The 21,594-nt window shown below is 40.5% G+C and overlaps 1 protein-coding gene across 5 annotated transcripts in view; it reads left to right on the top strand.

Annotated features, from left to right (window-relative positions):
• The window catches only part of LOC119647624 (adenylate cyclase type 2), a 240,162-nt gene that overhangs the window by 176,839 nt on the left and 41,729 nt on the right, over nucleotides 1-21,594 (top strand). For all 5 annotated transcript variants that reach the window (XM_038048671.1, XM_038048673.1, XM_038048674.1 and 2 more), the window contains 5 exons: nucleotides 4,163-4,267; nucleotides 16,606-16,736; nucleotides 16,905-17,134; nucleotides 17,240-17,441; nucleotides 17,836-18,113. In XM_038048671.1, coding sequence (XP_037904599.1) covers nucleotides 4,163-4,267; nucleotides 16,606-16,736; nucleotides 16,905-17,134; nucleotides 17,240-17,441; nucleotides 17,836-18,113 — 946 coding nt within the window. The remainder of the gene's footprint in view (nucleotides 1-4,162; nucleotides 4,268-16,605; nucleotides 16,737-16,904; nucleotides 17,135-17,239; nucleotides 17,442-17,835; nucleotides 18,114-21,594) is intronic.

The following is a 21,594-nucleotide window of genomic DNA, read 5'->3' as shown; positions in this document are numbered from 1 at the left end:
TAAGTGATATTAATGTGTCGGTGTGTCGATGTCGCCTAGTTGGTTTTTTTGTGTGTGTTTTTTCATCTTATCCCAACAGGAAGATTGATCTTGGATGCATCTAGCGATTCCTTCCTGACTCTCTAGGAGTTTCCTCTCCTAGGAAGTCAGGAGGATGGGTCTGTTGCCGAGAATATTGCTTGTATTTGCTTCTGTCAAGCTTCATTCGCTGAGTAATTCCCTTAAGATCCACTACCTTTAAACCGAAATGAATTTTTAAGGAAGTTCTGCCTTTGGTTACCGCCGTGATTTTTGAAGTCACCAAACAACTATGCAGTATCTATTGCTATAACAAATTTTGCTACGTGCTTGCTGCAACTCGCAATTATCTGCTGACGTGTGCAAGATATTATGGTCTCCATAAAATTTCTTTCAATGTGCTGTGAGTTGAATCTTCTGTGTACAGTCTTCTTGATCCAAACTAAATCGTTAACGACGCTCAACGAAGAATTGTATCAAGGGGTAGTTAATCTCGCCGTATCGCCGCTGAATCCCCTTCTCAGTACTCAAAATTATTTTGGAAATCATTTCACCGTCATTGTGACTTTTTCGGTAATTCTTGTGAAGCCATTCGGCAGGGGGAGGACGGGGATTTTATTGTATATCACGTCCCATAGGAAATGACCCTGCATTGAGACTGATGAAACTTCCACCATGACGCTGTCCTTCTTGGGTCGCCCGTCTTTATCGTCCTACAATATGTTTTTCATGAGGTAACTTTCGATTAGCTTAGAAAAATAACGGCTGACATTCGCTTTAGTCAATGAGCCCTTTATTTATCCCATCTGAAAGAAATTTTTGAGGTATAACATCAACATGGCATGGATACTTGCTGGAAGACATTGCGCTCTGCGCTAGCTTCAATGGAGCCTCCATCGCGCCCATTTTGTAATGGGCTTGACAATAACCAAATGATTATGATAGACTAGAAAGATAGCATTTCTATAAGGTAGATTGCACAGTATGATAGGTCCTCCGATTGCTTACCGGGTTTCAATAGCAAAACATGGCGGTTAAAATTCTTTTTACCATGGGTGGTACTCGCCTCTGCTGCTACTTCATAATAATCGTATTCGTTTTTCCGCAGGGGTTTAGACCTGTCTTTGTCATTTAGTGGAGCATAACAGCTGTATGTTTGAGCACCAACTGTTTTTAGGTGTACGTTTCAAAGATGTTTGTGTAAAGCAAAGCTTTATTACTTTTATTATTTATAGCCTGTCTGTCTGTGCGTCCGTCTGTCTGTCTGTCCTTTTTTTCATCGTTGCAGTGTGGAAAGGCTCGAAATCTTTGCCTGCCATGCAGTTGTGTGAGATTCCTACTCATTAAAACCACCTCCTTCTTTTTCAACTCGCGGGATTGCTCTAAAACATTGCGCCGCGGGGCTGGGTCAGTTCTTAATTGCTGCTCGATGGGGTTCTCTCCCCTTATTCTTCTCTTCGGCGTTCTTGCTACTAAAGCTGCTCGTGAATATTTCCTGACACTTTTTCGACTTCGAATTTTCAGTTGAAAAGCCCCTATTTGCGACCTCCTCCAATTTCGTTCAATACACGATAAATCTGGGGCTGCCGAACACAATATGCTCCACATTTCCAGTTACATTAACGCATGGTGAATCTTCGCGCTAAAATCGATGTAAGTATGCACGATAACCTTCATTTCTGCTTAGGAATTGTGCCAGCTCGTCATTTATTGCCCCGTGGCTTCATCAAATTCATTTTTGAGTGTCCGTTTGTGACCCGTTTCATCTCTTTTGCCATTCTGCGATAAACCCCCCATCACGCTAGCTGCCGCCAAAATGCGCTAAATTCCCTGGCTGCATAGTTTAAAATGTGTCTATACAAGGAACACAAAAAACTTTTCATACCTGAAGCGTTCAGCTTCCAGTTTCCCGACTTATGTGAAACAAAAATGGATTCAATATCTGTCTGCCTGAATGTCACAGAGAATTTATTCGGTCATGAAATTTGGTGGGGGAGGGGTCTCCCTATACATGGGAAAGAAGGGTGTAACATTTTTTTTCACCGAATATGGCCGTGTAGTGTATCAAATAAAAGGGATCAATTAGTTCTATTTTTGATATTAAGTAAAATATGGGGAGCAAGGGCTCAAAATGTGAGTCCCAAAAAGTGAAACAGGACTCGTTTTCAGAACCTGCCTACCGGAAAATCTGCAAAAAAATAACAATAATGCATCTATATGAAATCTACGCTTCCATCATTCCAGTAGCTGCTCAAATAAAGTTAACGATACCCGGAAACCCTCCTCAGGTTCATCCTAGAAGAACCAAAATTTTAGACAGAGTGATCCTGAAGATTTAATCTACGAAACTTACTCTCATTTTTGAGGAAATACACAACTTTTCAAAAAAAGAGGACGATTTCCTTCGTTAGGACACAGGCAAACTCATCAGACGCTGCCTCATCTCTGCAGCGTGATCAAAAGCGGCTATAGATTTTGTATTGACCGAGAATTGTTGATTCAAACGACGAAAAATTTCATATTATTCTCCCGAATCATAAGGCGAAAGAGGCATAGTTTAAGGGATCTTTGGTATAAATGAATGCACACAGTGACCTCTTTTTCGGATGTATCCTTTTGAATGATGACCGTCAGCTTGCTTTGCGGTTTTGCAATTTCAGTAGGCATATTTCCAACGTCCGACGCCCTATATATTGGTTTATGCACATGACGTTGTCTCGGCGTCTCATAGCAAAAATGATCCCGAGCAACTTATTTAAAAATGGAATGTTCGCCTCATGCAACACGGTCTCAGATTGAAACTGAACAAAACTGAATTTTTGACGACCGATTCCCATGAAACTATTACCACCAATCCAGTGGCCTGTTCAGAACTGAACGATTTGAATATCTAGGATCAATGCTATCCGACAATAGAGAACTGCGTTATGAAATTGCTTCACACATTGGTGCAACCTGAATGGTGTGGTGTTCCATAACTGGTGTTCTTTGTGATCGACGTGTCAATGTCTCTTTCAAATCGAAAATTTTCCGCCGTGTCGGTCATCTAGTTGTCCTATATGGTTCTGAGTACTGGCCGACTATAAAAGGCAATGAACCACGTCTTGCGGTAATGGAGGCGAACATGTTGCATTGGACTAGTGGCGTGGCATGGCTTGATCTCATCCAAAATGAGGATATCTACTATCAATATGGGGTTACACCGATCGTGATAAAATTGCGAAAAAGGCATCTTCGATGGTATGATCATGTAATTTGCGCTAAAGAAAATTTGCTTGCCAAAATTGGTCTAAACATTGAAGCTGATGGTAAGCAACCAAAAGTCCGGCGTAACAACGGCGGTTTAATACCCTGGATGGTGACTTAGATGTGTCGATTATATCCAGATCAGGCCTTTGATAAAATAAAATGGCAAAAGCGATCATGACGAGCCGATTCCGCTTGTGAACGGGACAAAGCTTAAAGGAAAGGAAGAAGTAGGTATACTGCTTATAATAAAACTTTCACTCGAAAATACCATATATGGATGGATTATGGATGGATTATGAACCGGTAGATCAATTTCTTTCTTCCAATCGAGGTAGGGTTTTCACCACGGTTTAATTTTGAACATAAATATGTATTTAGCTTCAACTGGTCGCAAAGTCATTGATCTCCGCGTTGAACAAAAATTAAAACTTATCAGCGGCATTTCTGCAACATTCCCTTGAGTTGGAAAATGGAATGCATCGTTTTGATGCTTCTGACACTTTGACACTCTGGCAGGATAGAACTTCATTTCATCCTTATGTCAACTACGCGAAAATTCAATTTACTTTTTTTTATTATAATACTTTCTGCACTTTCTTCACTTTTCCCTCTTCAGATTATGCTAGACAGAGAATTTAAAGCTCTTCCTTCTGAATAGCTATTTGTATCTTTACGGCATATAATTGTTTGTTGGTCTATATAGCACTCGTACATATAATCCTAGATATTTATTTTCCATCTGAATATCTAATCTAAGAGAAATATTCATCAAGCTAATGTATCCGCACAGGTGCCTGTGGAATATATTCTGCTTCAAACTGGCACGCGCTTATCATCTTTTCCATTTCCTCTGAAAAGGTGACTTAATACGATAATCAACTTTTCGTATTTTCAGGTTTAATGGCATTTGCTGAACGAAGACGATCATCAGGTGCAGCACTTGCCGATATGAGGAAACCATCGATATCGAACGGTGATAGTTTCCGTATACCAGGGACCGGTAAGTAAAGTAATTTTTTCTCCTTCCTATGACTGCAGGCTGTCCTTCAAAGGACATTAAATTGTATGACTACGTATATGAAACGTGCAGCTGAACGTAAATGAATTTACCCAGGTACATATATGCAGAATGTAGGTGTATCTACAGCTATGCTCCATACCAACTATCCCATATTCTTTCACCCTTCTCTGTACGGTGGAGCTTGTACGCCTCGAATGTGAGAAATAAACGTATCTTACCTGCACAAGCTGACGGTAATGCAATCCTTTCATCATTGAATTCTAGCATAGTCGCTGCTTCCGTGTGTTGCTGAGAAAACTGCAACTGAATTCAGTTAAATTGCATTACGGAAGTGAATTGGGATTGGTCAGTCTGATAAGTGCATGGCCATTTTGAAAATAATTGAATATTTCATATCAGTTTTTGACGTAGTAGAAAGTATGATGCTTTCAGGGAGGGTGATAGAAGGCGTTTATTTGATTATCAAGGAAATTAATATTGCAGGTATTCACCGAGTTTTTTGTCAAAGGAATAAACTACATTAGGTTGTAAAGGGTATACGTAGAGAAGCAGTTAATGAATGACAAGGACAGGTACGCGTGAAACTTTATAATCCAATGTGTTTTCAACGTTCAAAATTATAATATTACACGAATCACTGCAGAGTTTACTCTATAATATCTCATCAGCTAAATTATATAGATAATACGCTCTGGTATGTGTTGATCTTGACTATTGACTATGGTTGATCCAAGGAAGAACTAAACTGAACAATTTCGGATAGTGACACGCGGGCTTCACAACATCGTATCGTATTTGCGTCTGTCCTATCCTCAATCTTGAATCGTCACGCTTCCACTGATTAGATGGCGGATCGTCTTCCGAAACAAAAAGTGTCCTTTTCTTCATTGCATATAATCGGTCAATGATCGATTAACTGAAACAAAGAACTTCAGACAGTGGCCACAAGCATCAGGTTCAGCATAGGATGCATTCAGTCATTTCGCAACTGTACATAAATTAATTTTTCTCCTTCGCCTATAACGATCCACTAGGCAAAATACATCTAATTGCACGCTTGCATGGGCATGTACCATAATTGTGATGCTATATTACAAGGAAAGGAGAAATGTCGTACACTCAAATGAATTTTTCCAGCTACTGTGCAGTAGACCATCATCCGATCGACGTTACGCCTCATCGAATTTACTAGCCCCTGAATTTTTTCGGCATCACTGGTTATGGTAAAGCAAAACACCAGCTCATAACATCCAAGTGAACAGCATGAATCGATTATATTTTCTCAATATCGCTCAAGTTAACACCAGTTAATTACACGTTTTCCTCAATTTAAAGAGTCTCTTTAAAAGAACTGGGTTGATATCACCACAGATTTGACATTTTTACTTTCCGAAGGAAACATTAAAACAGAGTTGAAATTCTCGTTGGATTTGACAAATCCAATTTTGGAGGCATTTGGATCTTCTTCGTAGAAAATGTCAAGTCCTTCGCAAAATAAAATAACCAAAATTGTGGAGATGGAGTTTAATATTTTTGGTCGGACATTTAAGAAGCGCCCGCTAGCAAGTTAACCAATTTCTTCGAATTAATTGAACAAATCCTGGGGATTATGAAAGAATTATGAGGAAGAGTGAAAGATAAATTAGGAGGGTGGTTTGCATTCTAAGAAACATCATACATAATATAAGAGAGAGATGAGTTTCGAATGAAATATGCAAGTTGAATGAAACCTTAAGTTTGTTTTTCACTCAATGATTTTATGATTAAAAAGAGAGTGAAAGAATGACTAAAAAGCAAGGACTTTGAATCCCACATTCAAGCAAGTAATGTCAATCAATTTTTTGGGAAAATTCTACCTTACCTTCTATTTTAGTATGTTTCAGAGATTAGACCAAAAAAATAGTATATTTTCCTTTAATATTATAAACGTAATCTGAGATAATTTTTGCCCAAAATAGTCACTAATAATTCACGTTTATGTGACCAATTATCATTAGGTTCATTATCATCACTATCAATGTTGTGATGAGCCTAGATGGTGAAAATTAAACAAAGCTCATGGTGCAAACGCGATAATATGGCAAACCATACCATGGGCGGTTGTATTTGCTGGTTTTGTGACATGCGAATTATCTTTGTTTCTCTATTTTTTATGAAGCGCTATTGAAGAAGCTCATTTAATTGTACGCAACATTCCGCTCTTCTTACCACTTAGCATTTCATTTCATAATCCCATTTCCAATTCCTCCATCCCTTTCCATTTCACTATAGTGAACTTAGTTCATTTTAGGGTTAAAAAACCTTATTAAAATCGGTTTACTGTCTGTCTGTTTGTCTGTCTGTCTGTCTGTCCGTCACACGCATTTTTCTCGGAGACGGTTATAGCGATTGACACCAAATTTGGTAGAAAGGTGGCAACTGTGAACGCTCACGCATATAGTGAGTTACATCCGTTTACGTCAAATTTAAGGGGGGGTCCCCATATATGCAAAAGGGGGGTGTACATTTTTTTTCATCAAATTTAGTCATGTGGGGTATCAAATTAAAGGTCTCTGTTAGAACTTTTCGAAGCCGGTCTTAGTTTTGACATTTGTTGAAAAGGTGCGGAGTGCCGGGGGTTGAAAGTGGTCATTTTTTTAGCGAACCCATTCTCAGAAACTACCCAACCGAAAAATCTGAAAAAAATCAGGGGGCTGCTACTATATGGTGCCTAGGCTCCGAAATACCCTTCATACCTTCGATACCTGTTAAAATAAACTTAATAATAGTACATTACTAGATTTTTTAATAATTAACAGAAAAACCTCCCTTAAGTTCACTCTAGAATCACGAAATTTTGCAGCAATGTAGGCTACAGCATAGAGCATGATCCTACCAAATTTGATTAAAATCACACTATTAGTAACAAAGTTATACTAGGTCAAAACTGGCGCTTCTTTGCAAATTCAAGATTATGAATGTAAATATTACTTGAAAGTGGAAATTTTCACATAATATATGCATATTTTACGTGCTACATGCTAATTAGACAAATGCACACTCAAATCTCTTTATAAAGGAAATACACAAAACCTTTCATACCTGAAGCCCTGAGCTTCCGGTTTCCTGACTTATTTATGATCGTATTGCCTTTCTTTTAAAATTGTCACCCAAAACCATGTAATCTTTAAGCCTTCGGCACCTCTAGATATTATGTAATAAGTAAACGATTGCAGGCATTCGAAACAAAAATGATCATTAGTCCTTCATATGTTAGCATTTTACTGCTATGTACATTTCCATTCTAGTGCCCTATTAGGTGGATTTTATTTAAGTGAGGTGGTATATTTTCAGGGTATGGTTGTCAAACTGTCATTACAATTTATCCATAAAGAATGACAGCTTGTGCCTTTTGTTGCAGTTGGGGCGTATAGTTGACCGATCGGTGTTCGAGGAAAGCGCGGATGTTGGTTTTCGGTAAATGTCGAATTCGATTTTGCCTCTGTTGCTGGAGTAAGTCCAAGATGGGTAGTTGGTGGTTGTATTCGACTTCGATGATGAATATAATACTCTTGTGGACCGTATTCTATTTGTTGAGTATGGTTTCAAGCTGGTTTCGTTTCTCAATTGCAAAAATGTCATCAACATATCATCACCAGAATCTTGGTGAAAAACCGTTTTGTTCTATACGTTCCTCTGTACGCTCCATAAAGATGTCGCTAATAAATGCTGATAGCGGATTACACATGGTGACGCCCCCATAGTTTTGAAGTATTGATTTCTGAACATGAAGTAGCTTTCGCTCATACAAAGGGTAGCTAATTTCATATATTGTCGTACCTTCTTTCTCTATTTCCACGATGACTCGTCGATATTTATTAGTTTCTTTCTCCAAGTATGCCAGTGCTTCCTTTACTGGTATACTAGGGAAGATGCCTTTAATGTCAAATGAAACCATATCTTCCTCATCCGGAAGTGTTTCCGTGTTTCGAACTTTTTCACCATACAACGCAACGCTCCATCGCATACTAACCATGCCTTTATCAGAACAATGAGAAACGCCACATAATTGAAACTGGGGAAAAGAACGGTTTCAACAGGAAGCCCATAGAAGGAAAAATCAGTAAAAAAATGACGAAAATGGAAAGGAATAACCTGACGACATTTTTTTACATAAGCGGGATCATCTAAAAAACGTCGATTTCCTATCATCCATTCTCAAATTAGCTACCAGGTAGAAAACATCCTAAGAAAACGTGACATCGAAGTGATATGTATCAGCAGACCATATCAACTAAAGACACGATTAGGAAGCGTCAAGGACCCCAAGGAAGATAGCGAGAAAAGTGGAAGCTATCAGATAACCTGCAGCGATTGTGAAAAATCATATATAGGGCAAATTAGAAGATTAATAACAACGAGGTTCAACAAACATATAAGAGAAGCAAATCTGGTGAAAGCAAAAAGCAGACCAACACATGCCCTCAAATCATTAGTAGCCAGACACATCATCGAGGAGAAACATACAATAACGGAGGATAACGTAAGGATAATTAAGGAGGTTAATGACTTCCGCAAAATGGATGCGTTAGAGAGTTCATCATCCACATGATACAGGAGGAAAAATGAATTAACAGTGATTTAGGAAACGTCAACAGTTGGCTTTTTGGGTGAATTAGGCAATAAAATTAAATAGCAATTAAGGTCTGCTTTTAGGTATTAAAGGACAAGCTGGACCATAAGCAGTTCAGACTAAAACTCGTTGAGGAAGATCACAACTGGTCCTCGAAATACCGGTATATGAGGAATAAAAAGCTCAGTATTCAGCATTAAAAAATAAAATTTGTCTGTTTTTTCAGTATAAAATAAGCCTGAATAACGACACACACAACCGAAGAAATAGGAATTTTGTTCTTTTACAATTTATGAGTCTTCGATCAATGCCATTACTTCGATGTTAGATAAATTTTTCCAAATTAATTTTTGTTGCTCTTTCCACCTCCTTATTGGTCCTCATCGAGAGTTATTGTCTCTCTGCCTTTGTGAAACGTGCTTGTCTCCCTGCCTTTGTGAAATATGCTTGTCTCTTAAGGTGCTCCGATTCCATTTTAGTCCACTTTGTTTAATCTGAATAATGACATCGTTAAATTTCTTAATTTCCCCTCACCGACTCCCAAATTTCGTTTGCGGATTCAGTATAATAATTCTTCCCATTCGGTCATGAATTCTTGAACAACACTAGGTACTTGTTGTCGGCACTGACAGAGTTGAATTTTATATCGAATCTGGTGTTTCTCCTTTCAGGAAGGACGCAATTTTGACTTGGCTCACTGAAGACAGTTTGGCATTACAATTAACGTTCTTGTGACTACCTCTATTCCCACTTTTCCAAATTCTGTATATGCATTCATTCTCCAGTCGCAAACATTGCCATTGTAACTAATATTCGATATCTGAGTTTCTTCTGTCATGCCACCTTTTCTTCAAGGTCGACTTATTCGGAAATACAACTTTGAACCGGCTAATGTCAATAGTTCGTTCTACGTGACTAACTTACTATTCTTCTGGTTTCTTCTTTTAGCTGTCTGCAGTTTCCTTTCTGCATGGTATTCATTGGCGAAGTAGTTCTACCTTTTTTCTTCTATGGGCGAGAAGCCTATATATTTTATGGTGTTTCTCACGATGTCGTGCTTTTTGACCTCCTCTGTTACAATTGTAACATGTGCCTTTAAAATGTGCATTTGTGTTAAGCCTGATGATGATTCGTCCACATTGGAAAGTGAATTTACCAGGGCGGTTCTTTATTGCAGCCAACTTATGTCCCATCAAACTCACTGTTACTTGTTTTTTGAGCATTTAGCTTCATATTTGCGTAGGAATTTCCTCTTAGTTCCTTTCTACTGTAGCACCAGCAATCTGAAATTTAAATGTTCTACTATATCGCTGTCAAAACCTTTTTTTTTAGGAGTAGGGGTAGGTGAATGTGTTTATGCACAGAGTGTTGGACTCCCGCTACGGACTACCAACTAAACAACTCCCCGTCACAATCGAGATCACGCCTTCCCAATCCTATGCAGGTAGGACTGAAAGCCTCCATGCCCGCTTAGAAGTTGGGTAAGGAAGTAATCAATCTCACTGTGCCTTCGGTTCAGCCATGGGTCTAAATTGTCGATGAGCCATCCAATCATCTGCTCCTTGGCTCATTTTGCCAAGAAAGTTGCCACTCAATAAGGATATGCTGACGTTCTTCATGGGCAACCATTTCTCTTAAGTTTCCTCTTGGCAAGGAGGTCAACGGGGATCACTCCCGCGATCACCATCACCGCCGGTGTTGAGACAGTGCTATAAATAGATGTCACTCGCAAAGCTCCCCGTCTCCGAACTTAAGTAAGGCACTTACGATGCACCACCTTGTCAAGGACATGAGCCCATACCTTCACGCCATAGAGCCGAACCGACTGCGTTGCTCCCATAAGGAGACATCTTGTAGCAGATATATGTAGGTCGCCCGACATTCGCCATTAGCCGACTCAAGGCCGCGACTTTAGCTGCAGCCCTGTCCACTGCGGCTTTGATTTGCTTGAAGAAGCTCATCTTCGAATCGAGAATTAAACCTAGGTATTTAAACGCTGGTTTTGATTGTATATTCAACTCACCAATCGATATGGGACGCAGGGTCGGGATTTTCTTTTTGGTCAAAATCACTTCTTCGGGTTTGTCCAGCGCAAGGCTGAAACCAGAAGCGGACATCCATTTGTTTACCCATCACATCAATATGACAAGTCTGCTTTGCGCCTATTCAACAGTGCGTTCGGCAACAAGTGCCCCAACGTGACAACCGCTTTCTCTCTTATTGTGAAAAGGGAGCAATCCCCGACGCTTTCCGAGGTATTGACCCGTACAGGACTACTGCAGAATAATGTCAGTACAATGCGGTCCATCTGGTCGGTATTTAGTATGCAGGGCTTCCGCAGAGCTCCGATTTTCCGGGTGACGAACATATACTCAAGTCCCACGGGTCCTCATTCACTTCGTTGTATTGCGCATGCATCGTCGTTGGCGTACAAACGTTGTGTCAAATGGCGGAGCTTATGACACTCCCTCCGTAGGTCGGTAATTTCTGCCGTCCACCAGTACAGAGAGCATTGCAAGGCTGAAATGTCTTCAATATACGGCAAATTTTCGTATCTAATTCGTTCTCTTTACATTCCAATTTGCGTCTTTCTGCGCCGTGTTTAGTCTGATAATGTTCATAGGGTATTTTTTAAACTACAGTTTGAAAATAGAAAACTCTCTTGTTCCATCATCGTTGACATTTAGTCACAAATTATTTTTTGTTACAGTAGCAGGGTGCCACCATTGCTCTTTCTTATGCGGTATTGGTTTTAATTTCTGTATTTGTTCTGGTTCATTCTCAACACTCAAATTCGAGGTGTTCTTAGATGTTCCCCTGCTGTTTCGTAGCCTCCTCCCTTTACTTCTTTTGGTTTTCTGCTTCCTTAATTTTCCCAGCTTTTAAGTCCTTCCTTGTACCAATTTGTCTTCTAGATGCTTCCTCTAACGCTTCCATTTTGCTGCTGAACATAGTGTTTGTAACAGATATAATATATTGTTGTCATTTGTCGCGGCTGACATTCCCGATGCTTTTCCACAAACATCAATAGGAAATAAGCACTCTGACTTCCGACTTCAAAGTTTCGAGTAGCCTCTTCTGAAGCTTTACTTGTTAGGAATTTCAATGTTGCTAATTCTCTTTTGAGCTGCTCCCTGCTAAGCCGGATAGTACATCTAGAAAATCATCGGCTCATCTAACTGCACTTCAGTTTCAGCTTACAATGACTGATCCACTCGTACTGTACAAGAAAATGATCTTGCCAGCCCTTACCTGGAGGTAGTACTTGGAGACTTGTTTGTGAATTCTTAGCCTTAGTTCCTAGGTGGGGAAGAAAACCTTCGAAAGAATTTTTGGCCTCCTAAAGGAAAATGGACGATTTCTTAGCGTAACTTAAATTCTAGCGTTTTCGATAACAACCTTTCCGGTCATAACAGGAGCTCTAAAGTTGTGAATTTATCTGCTGCCCGTTAGGGGACTAATAAGCCTAAAATTGAGGTATGCCTCGGTACGTATGGTAAGCGTATAAAGTTAACCATATCCAAATGTTTGCTAACAAGGGGAGTCAAATGGTACCTATCCCATAACTTTTGTCGATGACGTAATAGATACAAAAACCTAGTTCCTGTCAAAGTTCGTCAAAGCCTGCCAGTTCCGTTTCGAGTGAAAATAGGCAGGTCCTGCTCAGCTTCGACCTCCGAACGTAGCGAGAAAGATTTAAGAGTTGAAATCCGCGTTGAATTCAATGTACTGTTGTTATGTATACGAAACTCCCCACATAAGCATATGAACAAAAACGCTTGGTGCCGATCAACCGCTGTATTTCTCGGAGCTGAGCTCTTTAACGCTCGATGTGTTTCTTCCGGTGGTCCTATATGTATCATATAAAGTTCAAATTTCGTCACCCCAGTCAAATAGGGAAGTGAACTTGGTAATATGATCGGAAACCCTTAGTTGTTCGAGAGTTTGGCGTGCTTCCTAAGCGAAGTAAGTCTCAGTCGCCCAAGTAAGCGTTAAGGGAAATAAGTGAACTGGAATTCGCTAAAGGGGTGTTGCTATGGAGTATCTGAATTTCTGCTGTAAATACTGTGCTTTATGCAATATGCAACATTGGTTGCGAGAAAATTCAACATTCGAGTGCGATCTATTGCATGTATAGCGGATGATGACGGAAAGGCACTCTGGACAGAATAAAAACAACGATTCCTAATAAACCCTGAAGGTGGTTCAAGTCTAAGATGGATCGCGGTCATTGCGTGGCCCGGTGAGTTGCAATGTGTATAATTACCAATTATACCTTCTCGGTGAGTTGAGCCTGCTGGGGTAAGTTTGAGAAATGAAGTACAGACGAACTACAATCTTATCTGTTGCGATAAAGTAGATACGAAAGTGAGCATTGTGGTCCTTGATATAAGTGTAGATGCGCGCAGTATTAGCCCGTATATTGATATCTGAAATACCGTGGAGAATTCACATCGTGGCCAAAGTTATGCCTCATCCTTGGGCACGCCAAGAACCTACATAACTGGTTACTCGCCCCGAAGCAGGAACCCCAGAAAATGCTTTCATCATTAGATTGCCATAATGCCAATCTAAAGATACCTTGCTGGAAGGATATATTCGACGTCATAAGCCGCCTATATTTTCCTGGGGACTCAGGACGAGAGTTAGCGTACATATTTTTTCCGGGGATGAAAGTGAGATGCAAAGCAGATCTCGACGTCTTAAAATTGTTGCGAAGCCGTCTGATAATAATTATCGGTATTTGGAAAAGCATCTTGGCGAATATTCTTTCATATTTCATCCAGAAGCGTCGAACAGGCTTGCTCAGGTGGAGGTTCTCGTCATTAAAATGTGCAATAAATAATTGAAAACAAACCTGATAGAACTGTGCTGTCGACGACGAAATAGAACAAATGTCATCGTCTTTTGGTTGCTGATAAAATCCAGTTCGCCAAATCCGTATGAGTCACGATGATACAGCTAGAAGAGTCTATAAGGGCAGTATCCATGGTAGGATAGATTCTGTTTAAATGGAGCGATGGTACAGGTCAGATTGGCAGGCAGCTACTACGAATATCGGATTGGTGGACTTTGTCTCAAAACCGGTAAGTTTGGAGCTCCATATTGAACCAGATATCGGTTATTATGCCTGGTCACTCCAAATTACCCCTAGTTGAAATGAGGTGCAGTAGGAAGTATTTCCTCGAAACAGCCGTCTTGAGGTGTGTGCCGTTGCAATGTTGTGTTGAAACCATGTGTCTCCAAATTTTTACTCATCGCCATGAAAAAAAAAATTGTGTAACCAGTCCGAATTCACCCTATGCAGTTTTCAAAGTTTGGTATCAGCCGAGTAGCGCATGTTTTCCTTGCTGACGGATCCACACAAATGAAAATGGATTTCATCACTAAAAAAAATCGTCTTCAGGAACGACGGCGTCGTTGAGAAAAACCTCATACGCGTTTGAGAATTGGCGTTTTATTCAGTAAGTTTCGGCACAATCGCCATCTTGTAAAGATGGAATCATGAAAAATTTTCCTGGCAAAATGATTGAAGAGTCCCAGGGTAGCCGTATTGAAACATTGAAACTTTCGCTTCGCCACAATGTACTCAGGTGATCTAATGGGCCGAGAGGCTTCTAATTCTTCGTCTTGTAACATATACAATTTTTCATGTAACAATTGATTTCCGGCCCGGGACAAGGGCCAACAGGGCTAAATTAAAGGGTTGAGATCACAGAACATCCGCTCGAAAAGTAGGCCTCAACGGCGAAAGCATGCCCTTCGCTATTCCAATACGTGTCGACTGAACTCTGTCTGCATGAAACTTTATACTCCCGCGTGTAGAGCGAAATCGCAACCGCTCCACAGCGACATCAACCGACTGATCGGCGCGTGTTTTAAAAATGGAAGTTATGCTGCCGAACGCTGTAACTGTATTTTCAACCATATTGAAGAGTAAACTTTGAGCAACTCTGTGCGTGTTGTAGCTTCATATGTGGTCTCAAAACTGTCTTAATGGCATCAGCAAAGGATCAATTTTCAACCTAATCCCCAGAAGAGGTGGGGATACTATCGCAGGCAGAGGGTATATCCATTCTACAAACCTCCTACCTTTTTACCTACCCTACCCTACCTTTTTATATCACCTCAAAGTAATTTTTATATCATTATGGCGTGGAGTTTGAATTTCCAAGCCTATCGGGGAGTTTATTTTTTTTTGAGAATTGTGGGATCCTAAGTCCGCATCAACTTAATACTGGACCGGACCAAATGGGGAGCAACTTACTCACCCTTTTTAGGGCTTAGCACCCAAACTTTCTAAAAATTAGGCGATGACGGCTTTACGGTTTCTTACTAGGGCAGAGGCAAATCGTCAGACGCTGCCTCAGCTCTGCCCTGAGAACAGCGTGACCGCAGCGGCTCGCAAATTTTGAGTGCTCCTTTATATAATTCACAGAACATAGCATGACTACGAAATATATTGAGCGCAAATCCGTCTTATTGACAAGAGCTTGGCCAGAGCTGAAAATATATTTTTTTTGAGAATTGTGAGGTCCTAAATCCGCATCAACTTAATGCTGGACCGATTTGCCTTTGCCCTGGTACGAAACCGTAAAGCCGTCATTGCCTAATTTCTATCGGGGAGGGTTTACCTCTCAAAATTTGTGATGTGTTGTTGTGTATGTATTTTTGTGTCAATAGGTAGGATTCTATTTTGAATCCCATCCCTGGAGGGAGTAAAAAAAGTATGGAAGGGAATTCTGAAGACCCCATTTCTTCGCTATAAAAAATTTCGCCAGTCCTCCCTCTTTAAAAACAGATGGCGGCTCAAATTAGGGTATTTTAACATCCCCATCAAAAAGTTTTTTTTCCAAGGTACGCATGAAGAAGGAGAAAGTTCCTCTTCGGCGCTCTAAAAAGGGACTAATCTCGAATCAATAATTGACTTATTGGTAAAGCTATTATCGGGACGATTTAATGATAGGAAAGCAGCCTCTTTTTCGGGAGCCGTAACTTTTCAGGGGTTTGGGGTCAGGGTCGTCACAATTATTTAACAATATTAATGAGAAGAAATCTTACTCTGCGCTCACCACATCCTTCTCTTTCTCTCTCTCTCTTCTCTCTCTTCTCTCTCCTCTCTCTCTCTCTTCTCTCTCTTCTCTCTCTCTCTCTTCTCTCTCTTCTCTCTTTCTAAGGGGTTGGAGTCCAAACTGAAACTTTACTGTATTGACACAAAAAATAGCCCGACTTGGCCAACATTTAAAGAAGCAACCACTGCAATTGCCTAACAGAAGTAGAAGTGGACTTCCCTCTCTCTCCTACGTATAGTCCCTACTCCTCCCTCTTTCGGGGTCGAATTGAAAATTAAAACTTCACTATTATGACACCGCTGTGAGCTTATCACTTAACCAGCGTTAAGTGTGGTGTTAATGAAACTGAGGCACAGTCTCATTCATGTGTGGATGTCATGATGATCCACTAAGGACTGAATAGGAAACACTAAATGATGAAATAAAGACCACTTTTGAAAGGGGGGCGGTGACCGCAAGGAGTTTTGATTGGGTTTGGCGAGTTGGGTCTCCCGCTTTACAACATCCCCACCCCGGTGAATGGGTTCAAAATTCAGCCTTTACAATGGAACCATGGCTTCTGCCACATAAATTACCTATTTCAAGAACATATGGAACATAATTCGCTAACAATCTTCTTTTATGCTTTACAGCAACACCAGGTGGACCAGTGACTCGTTCCCGTCCATCCTCGAAAATGACGAAATACGTGGAATGCTGGGGCGCTGATAAGCCGTTTGCGAATATCGCTGAATCGAAATTAGCTAAAAACATCGGTCTTGCGGTAAGTTTGAATCAAGTTTGTTTGATTGACTAATCAATTACTTCAGCCCGCAACCATTAACAATAAAAATTACTCTTGTGGGGCAAACACAAATCTAATGAAAATTACTTAGTTTTCCCAGAAATATCGATCATTAATTTCTTTATAAACACTATTTCCCCCGAACAGAGTATTGCAATGATCGAGTCAAATTTATTACCACCGGAAAGACGTTGCTTCGCTAACTTTAGCTGCTTTGGACCCCCGACTGAGTTGAAACCGATCACCATGTGGTATCGTAATAGTCCGCGCGAGGCAATGTATCGGGCACAACCTGATCCGCATTTCAGATACGATCTCATCTGTGCGTTTATTATTTTCGTATCGATTGCTGCTATTCAATTAATTGTTATACATACGTAAGTTACTTTGTTATGATTCAGCTCTGGTATTCCTCCGTATTTTGCTGGAACTGAAGCGCAGACCGTATGGAGATCTAATGTGTTGTTTGTGTTACTTTCCAGCAATGTAGCCGTCTTGGGATCATTAGGTGCTTCCCTCATAGCATTAGGCCTATTTTTGTACTTAAGTCATTCTCAAATGTCTGAGAGCGCGTCGCCTGGGAACAATGGCCCAGGTCAAGTGATAGCAGCCAGCAGAACGTTGCGATTAGCTATCTTTCTAATTTCAAATGCTTTGATATCAGCATGTTCTGTGTTTAGTGTGGTAAGTTGCATATTTTATGAGCTTAGGTATGCATATATGTATATCAAGCGAACTTTTCTAATCTGGATCAAATTTACATTCAAATTATGAACTTTTATCATAGTATCTTGCATAATTTACTAACTTTTGTTCTAAGCCCAACCAAAACTTAAAAAGTTTCCTTCTTAGTTTAAAGATTATTTATTAAATACTATATCTCGAAAGCCAACTACTCCTTCCTTTAGTGTGGATTCTTCTTCAAAGCTTTCTGTTGAATTTTCGCTCAAAGAAGAATCTTTTTATTGACAAACCAAACTTCAGTTCAACCTAAGAAGGAAACAATCTTTTTCGATTTTTCTTCAATGACGGATTTCAGATATTAATTCGGTTTTCTTTTCATTTCTTTCCTTTAAAGATCAATTTCGACGAAGAAGTAGCTGTTAATGTATATCCAACTGAGATGAATTCAACCGAATTCCCACCGATAGAACGAATTGATGTGGCGGAGGTGGCGAATACAGCGCCTGGTTACCTTCTGTGCTGCGCCCTCAGCTTATCTGCTGTGTCAGCTTTCCTCCGTGCAGGATTCATACTCAAATTATTTGTGATGTTTGCAGCTGGGACAGTTGAAATTATAATTCTATGGTCAAGTGACCTATTTAGGGCGTACGCAGAACTTCATAGTGAAGACAGGTAAGAAATGTCTAATCCATTTACGATTTTTATCCTTCCTAATATTTCTCCTTCTCTATTAATCATTATTAATTCTCAACTAAATTCAATATTCAGAAGGATAATTGCTGGCACATTTTTTAAGTGATACTTGTTCTTCTATTCTCACTGTATCAAACAACTACCAATTCATCATTTTTACGCCGGTGGAGTATGTTTTGAATTTTTCCTAGAATAGCCCAAATTAAGACAATTAAAGCCTTTTTCCTTTTTAATGACATATATACAAACATTTCATTGAGTATAAACGAAAAAGTCCTTGAATGAGATGAAGGAAATTAAAATATTACATGCGAGTTTCTTCGGGCAATACATATTGTGAGTCCGGTTTGAAAGCAAAAGCTGGCACAATGCAAGGGAGAAAATTGCGCCGCTCTCAGTAAGCTATTTTCCGGCTAAGATCAGGGCTATGCTTTCCGATATTTGTGGTTCTCCCACAAGCAATTCCTGAGTATCCTTTTCTACACTATTTTCCAGAATAAGATATGATGTGGTATTTTGCAGTGCGGTTGTTGATTTTGACATATTTGAATACAATTGTTGCATTTAACGTCTGCATGACACAGTATTTGCTGGAACTCACTAAATTATTTACAAAATAGATCCTCCTTCAGTAGATGAATTGAATCCATCGTAAAGTGTGCTCTCTAGAATTGGAACCTACTGTCATTGCAGTCGAAGGTATAGGTTGAATTTTAAACCCAATCCCGCAAGGGTTTATGGAGCGGGAGGGGGAGTCCCTCTCTCCAACCCCGATGAAAACTTGTGGCAGTCATCCTCTTGAAAAATTATGACCCTTCAAAATGGGTTTTTTACATAATCATGCCAAAGTTTGAATCAACCCTAACCCATTTAGGAGAGAGGATAGAGAGGGTATACAATAGGAAGGGGAAGACTTCCCCTATCTAATCCGCCCCTAAACCTGCGGCGGCCGAAACTACAACCCCCCCCCCCGGCCTCCCTTCTCTGAAAAGTTATTGCGTTGCAAAATGGGGCCTTCATGTCGAAACGGACGAGTTTAATTCCGAACCCCATCGTTCTCTTTCAAACCCGGTTGGAAAATTGCGATGATCATCCCTCCGTAAAAAGTCATGGCACTTTAAATGGCCCTCACTGGTTAGGGTTAAAGTTTTAAACTTTATAATTATATCAAATTATATCGAACAAGTCGGAAACCGGAAGTTAGATGCTTCTGGTATGAACGGTTTGATTTATTTCTTATGTAAGCTAAAAAAGGTCGTCGATTGTCGGCACGTTGTAGGCAGCAGCAGATGCCCAGTGTTTAGAAGGACTTTGTATGCAGTAAAGAAATGAGCTTAATACAAATCAACCTCACTGCAAGACAGCGTAAGACCTTCTCTCGTAGACCATCTATCCCTTCTCATAGAATCGAAGCTGCCATAATCAGTGAGCCTTTTCGCAACAATAAGAGCGGTGCCTGCACTACAGATGTAACTGACAAGGCGGTAATATTAGCGTGTGAAAATAAAGCCATTCGAGTTTCCGGAAGCAGGATTCGTCAGGGCAAAAATAGCTAGCTAGTTCCTTTTCACGGAACTTCATTTGGATACCGTTATTCCAAAGCCTAGTACTTTGGTTGATAAACCGCTAACCTGACTTGGTGACCCCGAGGGTTGTATAGGCCGCTTTGTGGATCCTCGATTATCTGACATTAATAATGGTGGGTAATCATATAAGCGAGATCATTTCTTCTTTTTTCTCTCTAATTTGCTACCTTTTAATGCGTGGTGGGTCAATGTGTTCCTAGCACTCTTTTTTCGGTAGCTTGATTCGAAAGGCAGCAATCAATGAGTTATGTTGAGGTGCAATGGCCTCATGGAGAATGGCTTTTCAATAAGTGACAGTGTTAAAATGCCTACGTCTTATGCGTCGGCAATTGTTTGATAAACCATCTACCTACAACTACAAGGACGTGATTGGCCACAAAATCGACTATGCGTTCGCAACTCTCATTTCATGCTTCAAACTGCCGTTTAGTTCTTCGCCCACAGCATTAATAACGCCTGCAATAAAAATAGGTGGTCAAAGGGTAGTAGGCCCCAGGGCGAAACGTGGATTGGTAATTACGATGGAGCGTAAAACCTGGGAAACGTCTGCTGAACCAACGCCGACAGCTCTATTACCAAATTCTACCTCCACCTCAGCTTGGTGACCGTTGAATCTTTCTTAACGAAAAGCCGCAGACGAAGGAGGATCAAGGAGATGCATAAAAATGGGACAAGTTGTACCAGCTGATCTTCCAGATTGGTGGTTGGGTAGGTCTGAAAACCCTACATGGAAAACAATTAGTTACGAAGCCACAAAAGGAGCCACGGACTGGGTGGATTTTACAACGACGAACACGACAAAGTAAACGGAAAAACGATTTACGCATTTATCATGGAACGCACGCTCTCGCTACAGATCGAATGCTTTCCAGCAGTTTACATCATGTCCCAATATTAGACTGATGTAACAGCTTTACAAGAGATGCGCTGAACCGGGACCGGTTTCCTGCAGAAGAGCCGCTACACCATATTTTATAGTGGGCATGTAGTAAACCGTGTGCTCGGAGTAGGTTTCTTAGTTAACCAAAAAATGAAACCTACTATTATTGGCTTTGAAAACATAAGCGAACGGCTATGCACTCTGCGTTTGCAAGCCAAGTTTAGAAATATAAGCCTCATTAACGTTCACGCCCCTACAGAGGAGACTGCAGAGTCTTAGAAGGATACCTTCTACGAGGCAGTAGAACGAGCCTTTGAAGCCTGCCCCGAGTGTAATATCAAAATCATACTTGGAGATTTAAACAGCCAAGTAGGGACGGAACCCGTATTCAGGCGATGCGTTTTATTTTAAGGTACGCTGCGGATTATTCAACTACCACGAAATGGTTTTTGGAAGTACCTGGTTTGCATGGAAAGCGGTCCACAAACATGCGGGGGCTATCCAGAGGCGACTACTGTGAATCAAATTGACCGCGTATTGATTGAACGTCGCCATCATACAACGATTGGCGGTTCCATTGTAAATGTGTGGGTTTCCAAAATAGAGAAGGTCTGTGCAAAGAATTTGGCGGATTTAGTCTGCTACCTAAATATATAGCCACTAGTACACCTCGTTTTACGCATCTGGCGACAAACCTCTCACTAATTGAAATCCTGCAATCGATGTGGGAGAACCCCCACAGATTGCAACCTCACCTTCTTCTTGTTCTTCAGCTTTTGTCCCGCTCATAAGCGGGGTTAGCTCGTCCGGCTTGGTTTCGCCATTTGGTTTCATCAAATGCCTGTTCTGGATGCAAGCGCGAGGTTTTTAAATCCCCATCCAGCGTATCAAGCCAGCATTGTTTCGGCCGGCGTTTTGCTCGCTCACTATCGGCTTCGATGTTAAGACCAATCTTAGCAAGTAGATTCTCGTTAGCGCGAATTACATGATAATA

The sequence above is a fragment of the Hermetia illucens genome, chromosome 2, assembly GCF_905115235.1.
Source record: "Hermetia illucens chromosome 2, iHerIll2.2.curated.20191125, whole genome shotgun sequence".
NCBI lineage: Eukaryota > Metazoa > Arthropoda > Insecta > Diptera > Stratiomyidae > Hermetia > Hermetia illucens.
Note: the sequence above shows the minus strand (reverse complement) of the source record. Positions and strands in the feature narration are given on the sequence as shown.